Raw genomic sequence first — 11,239 nt, forward strand, 5'->3', positions numbered from 1 at the left:
TAAGTAATTAAACCTAAATTAATTTTGAAGTTTAAGAAAATGAATTTAAAGCCGAAAGCCTATAAACATCTATAACGACAAATTTTTTGTACACATACAAAATATATGAAAAAAATTTGCTTTACATATAAAGAAAGAACTGCAAACATTATAAAAGATCTTGCAAAATTCTAAAAGAAAAAAAACAAGTAAGAGTATATAAGAATAATACAATAAGAAGAATATCGTCGTCCATCGTAAATCTAGCAACTTGAAAGGGAAATGTGAATACATGCTATTTTGGAAAAAGTCAATTATCATATCAGATCATTATAATAGATAAGATTCCAAATACGTCAGGTATTAATAATGAAAAACAGTTGCTCTGCCATTTAAAATTGCTGCATCACTTTTCAAAATACTCTGCTTTATACACTTTTATGTACGTTCGTATCGCTTGATACATCTCCAAAGGATAGTTTTTAAACACAACAGTGAATTTCTTTGGCAGTGAAAACAGCTTTACACGCAATTTAATCTCGACATATCTACTCTTTTACAAGAAACAACTAATGATCGGAGCCTACATTTTCTTTACTCCATGCCGCCGCTTCGTGACTATATTCCAAACTTCAACTGTTTAATAATTCTCGATTTAATGGTAGAAGCACAAACATCAAAAGCAAGCAAGTTGTAGGATCTGTTATATTGCTTCCGCACTCTTACGGCCTGATCGTTGTTACCGTGGTTTATATGAAATATTTGAAAATGCCTAGACAGTTGCCGTGAAAAATTTAAGTACATTTTAAGTACTCGTTATCACATATGCCATTCAGAAGCTTAGTAACATAACTCCTTTAAAGAGTGGGCAACTCTCCAAACGCTAAAAATTTGTTTAAATGTTGTTGAATGTTGTTCTTTTTTATTAATATTTTGACGCAATCGCTTCTCTTATTAAAAAATTTTTGTTTCTCAACGTTTCGCAAGCGCTTGCAAAATGGTTTCTAGCTAAAAAACCGTTGCAGAGAGCTTTCTAACTTTATTGCTCTTTGGAGTAGCGGCATTCATAAATTCAAACACCTTTTTACGTTGACGTGAGAATACTCAGTAGATAGAGGTTGCAACATACGTGTCTGCATTTACAGAGTAGAGTCGAAAGGAAGACAACGAAAAGATTGCAAAGACCATTGTTCAATACCGCAATAAAACTCAAAGACTCGATTGTACGAGGTAGAACATATATTTAAAGGCTAGATTAAACCTGACCCATACGACCACGGCTTTCAAATTTGGTGTCGATTCGCCGTGATCTCCGAGAATCTATTTACGTTATCCAATTGCCATGCGAAGCTGGCATAGGCGTAGGTAAGTGATGCCTGTCTCATGGCTGTTAGGTTATTTGTCCAGTTTAATTTAAAGTAGTTTAATATTTGCGTCTATTACCGATCCTCCAAAAATTTTCAGCAACTGGGAAATTCTGATCGAGAGCTAAAATTTCGGCGAGCAGAATTGTGCATAACATGACTCTGATGCGGATGATGCCAATTCCGAATCCAACGAGACTCTTGTGCAACGATTAAACACATTATATACATATTATTATTAATGGCAGCGGTGCTATATGTACGTTTATGTTTCGTAGCACACTGCGATCTACGCTTTCAGCGTATCTAAAAATTATTATATATCTCATGAAAGCAAATGTGTATTAAGCCGAGTGTGGAAACATTTTAAGCCGGTCGCCGAAAGATAGGCCTATTAGTTTAGTAATATCTTTTCGTTGATTCGGTAGTAATTGTAATAAACATTCTTTGTGTGGCAAAAATATTTACTCATTTTTTTCTTAATCTTGTTCAAATGTAATTATTTATAAGCTTTTGCTATTTATTTATTCTTTTTTAAATATTTTCATGTTTGGTTGTTGTTTTGAACTAAGAAATTTGTTTCCAGGAATATAATCTTTCTTGCACTGTCCGTCTGCATTTATCTCATATTTATTTTGTTTTTATCTCATATTAAAAAGAGAATCTTTTTCTAAATTTATTGTTATCAAATTTTAATATGATTTAAAAATAGGTTGCCTTTCTTAGTGAAAGCGAAAGTGCGATTCATTCTACTGAATGAATCGCACTTTACAGACCAGCCAACATAATTTTAGGATCTTCCACAGCAGCCTTAATTTTGCGCAAAAACATAACGGCCTCACGGCCATCAATTAACCGATGATCGTAAGTAAGAGCGACGTACATCATAGGACGTATGACAACCTAAATATAAAGGCGTTTAGATTATATTTCACAAAAGTAAATAGATTTATACCTGTCCCTTGACGGCAATGGGCCTTTCAAAGATGCCATGCATACCTAATATCGCGCTTTGCGGTGGATTAATAATAGGTGTACCCATTAGCGAACCAAATACGCCTCCGTTACTAATTGTAAACGTACCGCCATCCATATCCTCAACAGTTATAGCGCCTTTTCGAGCTTTCTCACCCAAAGCGGCCATGGCGATCTCAATATCAGCATAGTTCATACCTTCAACATTACGAACAACCGGCACCACTAGACCTTTAGGGGTTGCCACCGCTACCGAAATATCGACATAATCACGATAAACGATCTCCTATAAAAGATAATTAAATTAAATTATAAAAAATTTTGAAAATGTTACCGACGCTGATATCTTGTCGATTTTATTTAATATACACAAAAGATGTCTTGCACTCTGTCGCAAAAAACTTTAAGATTTAAGGAAAACACGACTTGTTTCTAATGATTGAATTTTGATTTAAGATTATACTCTCAACTCAAAACTTTAATTAGCATCAAAATCTTTGTCACAAACTACAAATTTCTTGGTAGAGGCGTTGACACCTTTCGAATCACTCTCAGCCTCATGTAAATTTACACTCGTTTCCATAGAGATACCCTAACGTATTTTTATTAAAAAATAGACACAATGTTCTAATGACATTTGTCATTGCACTAGAAAAGTTAGAGATTAGAGATTAAAAAGTAAGTAAGAAAATTATATTCGGTCGCGACCGAATCTTTTATACCCATCACTGTAATCGTAAAAGAAAGAAGAAGAACTAAGTTTTCATTCTACATAACATTCGGGGCCACGGTTGATTTTTACTATTTTCAGAATAAAAGTGGAAATTTATCTAGTTTATATGTCGTCCTTTGCAAGGAACAAGCAAAAAACATGAAACCAAAAGACTCCACAGTTGTCGTTATGGAGGCGTGTTGTAAAATGTAGGTCCTTCTCTTGCAAGTTTGCAGGCGATATCCTCATTTTTGCGAGCGGGAAAATGTTTAGAGAAGCTACACGGTTGCGCAGGACAGATGGACAGATGAACGGACGCACATGGTTAGGTGCATTCCGAATTTGAAACTGGCGAAGAATTTATATGCTTTATGGGGTTTTGAAGGTTATTTCTCTTCTTTCGCCTTATAAAGGCATTGGAAAAAAATATTAATACCTTATAACGTGTCAAAAGTCTTCTTGTTTGTATATTTACCTGCTAGAATTTATGAGTAATGAGTAAAACGCAAATTTTTTACTCTTTTTGGAAAGCAGGTATCCTTACTTTATGTAGTACTGTAGGCGTATCCTTTGACCGATTTTGCCCATTTTCAATACCAACCGTCCTGCAAGAATTTTCAATGCAATGTACGTTGCAAATGCTTTAACGAAATGAATACATCCCTCATGCTTCGTTAAGGGGTTTAATAGTACTTTATGCGGTACCTTCCCAACGGAGGTTTATTTAACATAGGTCGTGTCTTTCATGTCTTGGGAAAAAATCGAAGTGTCAAAGAAAATATATCTTTCAGATATTGAACGTTTTTCTTGATGTTGCAGAAAGTTCATACCATTAGTTAAGCCGACAATATAAAATGGGTTTTCTGAAAACTTGAGAGTAGTGAAAGCCCTTCATTGATTTTTTAAACGAAGTAGAAAAGAATGAAAAATTCCAAAAAATATCTTGTCATTTTTATATACTCTCGTGCAGAACAAAACAGCAGTATCATTATCTAGGATGTGGACTATATTCTTTTTGTCAAGACATTTGCATCGCCCAGAAGAAAGATTCAGAGGCCCCACAAAGTAGGTATATTCTTGGTCAGCATCAATTACTGAATCCATTCACGCAAGTGCATCTGTACGCCTGTGAAATGTCTGTTGTAAATACTGTACTGATCACAAAATGAATAGCGAGTTTAAGCTTGGCTAGCCATTGGAAATTTTTGCAGGGAGGTTGATATTGGCACGTCACGCCTACAGTACCAATTAGCCAATTTCAAATTTGGAATGCGTCTGAGCATAGTACCGTACCTGTCGTAAATAATCTCCCGTTTGCAAAACATCGCCCATAAACCTTCAAAAGAATTTGAAAATGAACCAAACTTTCCAAAGAACACGTCTACAATGCCCGCAAGTCTATGTAACAAACACTGAAAAGTTTTGATTTCTTTTTCGTTTTCGCGTTGCTCATAAATTATGACAGAATACAATGTAAGTTGCCAAGAAATTATTCTAAAAAAATAGGATAACCGTGATAGGTATAAGAAATTCGGTCTCAGCCGGATATAATTTTCTTACTTGTTAAGTTAGATTTATTTGATGAGAACTTTATATTACTTGAGGTTGACTTACATTTCCTTCAATAACCGCATTAACAACCGGTTGATCTTGTAATGCATAAGCTGATGCTTTTGTAAAGATTGACATAAAACCAATTTTAATACCATATTTCTTTGTAAAAGCCTCTAAATTACTTTTACGGAAATCCATGGCAGCACTGAAAAATTTTAATACAAGTATACATTAAATAAAAACCCCCTTCACTGTGAAAAAAGACGCTATACCTCATATCGATTTCATTGAATGTTGTTAACATGGCATTCACATTCTGAGCTTCTTTGAGACGTGCCGCTATCTTTTGGCGCATACGATTCATTTTAACACGTTGCTCTGTTCGGGTGCCAGTAATCTCACGCGAATAATCAGCTGGCGGTATTTTCACCTGAGCCGCCTGAGATCTAGGTATAGCAGCAACTGGTGTAACCGGTTTGGGAGGTGATGGTGGAGGAGCACTGGCAGCAGGCCTAGGTGGAGGAGGAGCAGCGGTAGGTTGAGGAGGAGCCGCAGCAGGTGATTTTGCAGCGGCAGATTTAGGGGGAGAAACAGCAGCCCCCGCTGCAGGCTTTGCTGCAGGCGTTGCAGCAGGCTTTGGAACAGGTGCAGCACCGCCCGCCGTTTGTTCTATCACAAACAAGGCCTGGCCAGACTTCACTGAGTCACCATCTTTAACTAAAATTTCGCGTATGACGCCATTGAACGGAGCTGGCACGGGCACAGCGGTTTTATCAGTTTCAACTTCCATAACCACCTGATCGACACTCACTTGATCTCCAACTTTAGTGGTGAACCTTTAAACAAAAGTAAAACACAATTTTATTTTTAACCAATGTAATCTATAATGACTTTAAATCTCGAAAACTTTAGAAACTATGATTGCTTTCTTGCCTTTCAATGCATTAATCACTTACTTAATATCACCTTCCGAAACAGATTCAGGAAAAGGTGGAACATTAACAGTTTGCTTGCTCCACAGATCAGCTGAAGTATGTATATATTGCGTACCACGGTGAGCAAAGGGCCTAAAAAATGAAAAATAAAAATCATCGTCAACTACACGTAAGAAAAAAACTTGCCTGGCGCCTTTTAAGGTGACTAACTCACCAACTGGCCTCAATATACTTGCTGATGCCGACACTAACCTGGAACATTTGCGTACTAGGGAGGCGGTTTTAACCTAAAAGAGGATATAAGAAAACTGATTTGTTTAACGTTTCAATGATTGCACAACACATGCCAGAATCCATGGGTTGAGATATTCATCACACTTTAAAACAGCCAATTTTTATATGAATTCAATAAAAATAAGCGCTTTGCAAGACGCATTACTTTTTGAATCAAAATATTGTTAAGCAATTCTTCAATAATCACAAAACACAAGAGTTTCTTCAAAATTTTTCTTTCCCACATTACATAATCAAATAATTTTGTGAAGTTCTAATGAATTTTGTTTAGTTATCTTTACATTAATTCCGAAATAAAATGTGTGGTTTGCCGAAAGAACAAATGATGAAGGATATTGCTGTCCCAAGCTTACTTCTTGGCTGCGGGCTGCTTGCATTCCCAAAAAGAGTACATTGTGCGGCAAACGTCGCGTAGTTATTGATATTAAGCTGGACATGTTTTTTTCTTTTATTTATGCGTAAGAATTTTTAAACCAATTTGTATGATATCGTATACTAAAGTATGGAAGTTCTTCCGTTTTCAGCACAAATCTTTTCTAAGCCGTCATGTAGAGCCAGCAACTAAATACTCGAACTATCTCTTTGCACTGCACTTATTACTATACTCATTTAGAACATAGTTCATATAGAGAATCCACTCGGTATTTTTATTCAATGTACTAAAAAATAATTAGTAACATCTGAGATATTTTTCTTACAACTTTGAACAATAAGACAATTTATCGATAAAAATGCGGCAACATTTTATCAACATCAGCTATTATTTTTACACACACCAAACAACTTTACCTACAGAACACTTTGCTTCAGAACAAAAATTGATATAAATAATAACAACGAGAACGTAATTTTATTTCATTTATTTAACAGAAGATTTGTCGCGTTTTGAAAAATAAATCCTACAAATCCGACAAATCAATATTTAAGTTTTCCATAAATTGATTTTAAGTTGCGTGTGTTTTGCCGACGGCTTTTGTTAATTTGGTCCGTTAGATAATTTGGTCCGTTAGATAATGTTAATCCTAATGTTCTGGTCTGTTAAGGTGCGCGTTTAACATAGCTGATTGGCGTTAACGTTTAAGTTGTTAAGTTGGGCTTTTAACCATTTATTTATTATAAGCGAGTCTGTGCCTTGCCTTTCAACAGGGAATTTAGCGAGGGCGTTGTTTAAAAATTATGACGGTTTAATTCTAAGCTAACTTGTAAAATAAAAGAAATAAATCATTAAAAATCATCTGCTCCAAAATTACGATTGCAATATTTGATGCATTCACATCTAGATGTAGATACACAGTTTTATCAATTTCAATTTTAATATTAACGATTATCAAACGCATTAGCAATGTTTGGCAACCCTAAATTGTGTGAGCAAGACGAAGAATTGCAAAAAGTGTATACAAAGAGTCAAAAAAAAAACAATTTTTTTAAAATCTTTTCAATTGTCAAACATACAAAGAGTCAAAGAAAAAAAACAATTTTCTTTTTAAATTTAAAAATGGAATCAAATAAAGTCAATAAAAAAGGTGAAGGAAGTCACTCAGTCGCTTTAAAAAAAAGTTTGGGTCGATACGAAGATGAAATAATTTCCTTAATGGATTCCCGGCCTTATGCGCGAAGCTCGCAAAAATTTACATCTTGTCATGAATTGTTGTCACAGTCTGAGTTATCGACAAGTGGATATGAATTTCATATCTCTGATGAAAAGTTAATCGAAGATACAATGAAAGAAGTAAAAAATATAGAGGCTCCAGAAGAAACAGAAACAATTGTAGATGTAGTATTTGAGGACTCTCCAGAAGGAGGAGATGACAACAAAAAGAAGACAATAGTAGATATAATATTTGAGGACTTTTCTACATCGCCTTTTAATAGTCCTGTAGTATCACCCGAGAGTAAGTTAAGGAAAACGGTCCCCTTTATATATTTTACGGGAAAAACCAAGGAAAAACTACAGCCGCGAAATTAGAGAAAAGGCAAAATTGACTCTTTTATACGATTACACGCCAGAAAGTAAGTAGCTCTTTATAGGCTTTTTTTAAAAACTTTGTACATTCATTTTAGGAAAAGCTTCAGACCGTGATTATACCGAGAAAGAGGACACGTACAACGTAAATGAAAGTAAGTTGTTTTTAAAATCCGCGATGAGACAATATTGAAATGAATCCAAAATTTTTTAGTTCTAGTACCATCTAACCCGTGTAAAACTGAGATAAGGAAAAATTGCGAGTGGGATGACGATGATGATGACATTTTTGCTTCCATAAGCACTCAGGAAATCCTACATTAAGACGTGAAGGTCAATAATTTTCCTCATATGTCGAAGTTCTCAGCAAATGAGCAGATAGCCCGGGATATGATATTCCTCATATTTCATTATGCTTATTATTTTATTATTATTTTGATTGGCTTTAAAGGTAACCAAAGATACAATATTAGTGGGTGCTCTAAGAACTTGGAGCTCAGCGAAACTAAAGTTGCATTAGGACTAGGAGAACGGCCGGAGTTGGGAGTAAATAAAAATGCAGTTGGCCTGAATGAAATTTTTATTGAAAACAAATCGGAAGAAGTGCAAAGTAAAGTGAATCGAGATGAAGTGGGCAAGGTGAATAATCCCGAAAGTTCGCTTGTTTCTGCTGGTTTCCAAACAGCGAATGGTAAAAAAATCTCCATATCGAAAAAAAGCCAAATATCCGTACAAAATATTCTAAGAGAATTTCAAGACAATTTGCAAGAAAGGAATTATGAAAATGAAGTAAAAGACATAAAAGCTCGGATGTCGATTAAAAATATGGAGTCCAAGTTTGGAAAAACTATAAACAGCAGTGCGCAAATAGCCAACAAAACAGGCTTTCAAGCGATGTGCGAAAAAGGCAAAGAAGAAAAAATCAACGAATCTCCCAGCACCAGCAAATTGACAGCAGCTGGTCAATTCTGTGTCGTAAAAAGTATGTGCTTTCCTTAAATCCGAAATTTAACTATAGGCCACCCCCCCAACTTTGTGAGACACCGAATAGAAACTCGCGACAAACCGAGACTACGACACCAGAATTAAGGGAGTTCGTTAATAATGCTGTTAAAACAAGTACACCAGGCGTAAATAGACCAAAGAGGGGGCGGCTCTCGGGCTTAAGTCGTACTCGTACAAGTTCAAAGAAATAAATACTACTTTATGTAACCCATCGTCTAACCAAAACCAAACTGGCCTTTCCTGTTGCTATATATTAATTTATATAATTTATATTTAAATATAAATTGCTTTATTTATATAATATCGTTATTATACATTTAAAATACTTTGTTAGTACATATAAAAATATATATATATATATATATATATATATATATATATATATAAAAGAAATTGTTATTCTTTTTAATGGTTTCCTGATTGTTTCCGATTCTTTTTCCTTGACTTGGTCGCTTTCTATCATCACCTCTAGATATATATATAGTGTTTTGGAAAATACGCGAACTAAACTTATTTAATTTTACATTATCATATCTCGCGCTTCCGTTCTAGTTTACAGAAATTAAGAATTTAAAGGCGAGTTTACATAGCGAAAAAATAACATAATAAGGGAAAACCTAAAGAATCAGTTTATCAATACTTCGGCAAGAACAATAATTAAAAAACCGCTCAAGATTATATAAAATTAAAATCAGAATTTGACTGACGAGCAAAACATATCTTTACCAAAAGAAACAGAAGCAGAAACAGAAGAAGAAAGTTTCAAATCTTAAATTACGGGATTTGGAAATCAATAATGAGCAATTCAATTTAAGTTGCTGAACAACAAGTTTCTGAGTTCTATAAAGAGGACGCAACCAGAGTGGAAATTATACAAGACTTGCAAAATAAGCTAAACGGCATACAAGTTAATTTTCCACAATCTCATGTACGGCTTTAAATGCTTGTAAAAACGAAAAACGGAAGATCGTGAAAGTAAACAACAAAAAATTTTCGTTGAGAAAATGGAGTTCGTCACGGAAGAAAATGGAAATACGAATGAAAAAAAGATAGATCGCGTTCATAAACAAATTGAATTACTTAATAAAGGGAAATCCAATCATGCAGAGAATCTCAAGCAATTAGAAGATATGAAAGGAAAAATTGGTCGGCATCTATGAAAGAAGTCTCAATCACGTGAATCCAATGAAAAATTGAAGCAGACAACGTGCCTGAACATTTCAGTTCTAAAATTGCTTCCAACTCTTCCTTAAACTTCCAATACTTCTTTAACAGAATTGGCGATTGTTGCCGATTTTCGTTGTTCTCCATCCTGGCTTTATTTTTATCTATTGGAAAACAAGAATTTTATTATTAAATTATAAAAATTAAAAATTATATTCTTCTACTTACTCTTTTCTTGTATGGTGGCCGAAGATGGCTTTCCACTTCCCTTTATACCTATCGCGAAAACAAGAATTTTATTATTAAATTATAAAAATAATAAATTATATTCTTCTACTTACTCTTTTCTGACGACATATTTGAAATGACGCTAGTCTTCTTCTTCTCCTATATATATTGTTGTTGCCGTTGCTTATCGTCAAGATCAACTATTACAAGAGATGCAAATCAAAGTAGTAAAAAACAATGAAAAATTCGTACTATTATTATTATATTATTATTATATTATATTATTATCATTATTATTATTATATTATTATCATTATTATTATTACTATAATAATAATAATTATTATTATTATTATAAATTTAGCCAGAGAATAAATTCTAAGACCAAAGTGTTAAAGCATTAGCATCTAAGGCTATCGGCTTTTATTAAAAACTCTACTGCACTTGAGATTTTAGAGTAATCAAATAAATTTTTGAAATAAAAAAAAAAAGGCATTGAAAAATTATTAATTTACATGCATTATGCCAAATATGATTGACTGATTTATATAGTTTTCTTTTAAAAATTAAACATTTTCAAAATTTTTAAATTTACTAATCTGCGAAATTATCAATTTTTTTATTAAATACAATTATTATTAAATGCATGGACATGAAAGTTTTTATCCACCTTGCGTATTTTATTGCTTCCTAAAGATCTTTTATTATATTGCATTTTAGGATAAATCTTTTTGTCAGAGATCATGACGAATGCGAATTACAAGCAACTCTGTGCACATTCTCCCCATATTCTTCACATTCTTTTTGCTTACTTTTGGAGAAAAAAAATGGCCGGTTAACGGTTTTCAAAACCAAAGGCGCTTTCTATTTGACAAGTGCAAAAAAAAATAAAAAAGTGATTTTTATTAAAAAAGTATTATCAAAAAGTTTGATAAGTGCAAAAATTCAAGAACAATTTTCCAAAGAAACATTTTACCTCATTTAAATTTGATAATTGTAAATGTATTAATTTTTTGCTTCAATTTTATAATTTAAGTGTTCGTACATATAAGCCATCTCATTTAAC

General features: G+C 33.6%; 1 protein-coding gene across 2 annotated transcripts; it reads right to left on the minus strand.

The window, feature by feature from the left end:
* Positions 1-1,934: 1,934 nt before the first annotated feature.
* On the minus strand, positions 1,935-6,443 carry LOC119642562 (dihydrolipoyllysine-residue succinyltransferase component of 2-oxoglutarate dehydrogenase complex, mitochondrial). Of its 2 annotated transcripts, XM_038041736.1 has the most exons (7): positions 6,167-6,441; positions 5,706-5,806; positions 5,541-5,651; positions 4,857-5,420; positions 4,645-4,789; positions 2,299-2,604; positions 1,935-2,246 (listed from the first exon to the last, which is right to left on the minus strand). In XM_038041736.1, exons 1-7 carry the CDS (start codon positions 6,248-6,250, stop codon positions 2,112-2,114), a joined length of 1,446 nt encoding a protein of 481 aa, XP_037897664.1. In that variant the 5' UTR covers positions 6,251-6,441; the 3' UTR covers positions 1,935-2,111. The 2 variants fall into 2 exon arrangements, with proteins under 2 accessions (XP_037897664.1, XP_037897663.1); XM_038041735.1 differs by having other exon boundaries at positions 5,541-5,806; positions 6,167-6,443.
* Between the last annotated feature and the right edge of the window lie 4,796 nt (positions 6,444-11,239).

Source organism: Glossina fuscipes, unplaced genomic scaffold (assembly GCF_014805625.2).
Source record: "Glossina fuscipes isolate IAEA_lab_2018 unplaced genomic scaffold, Yale_Gfus_2 226, whole genome shotgun sequence".
In the NCBI taxonomy this organism is placed as follows: domain Eukaryota; kingdom Metazoa; phylum Arthropoda; class Insecta; order Diptera; family Glossinidae; genus Glossina; species Glossina fuscipes.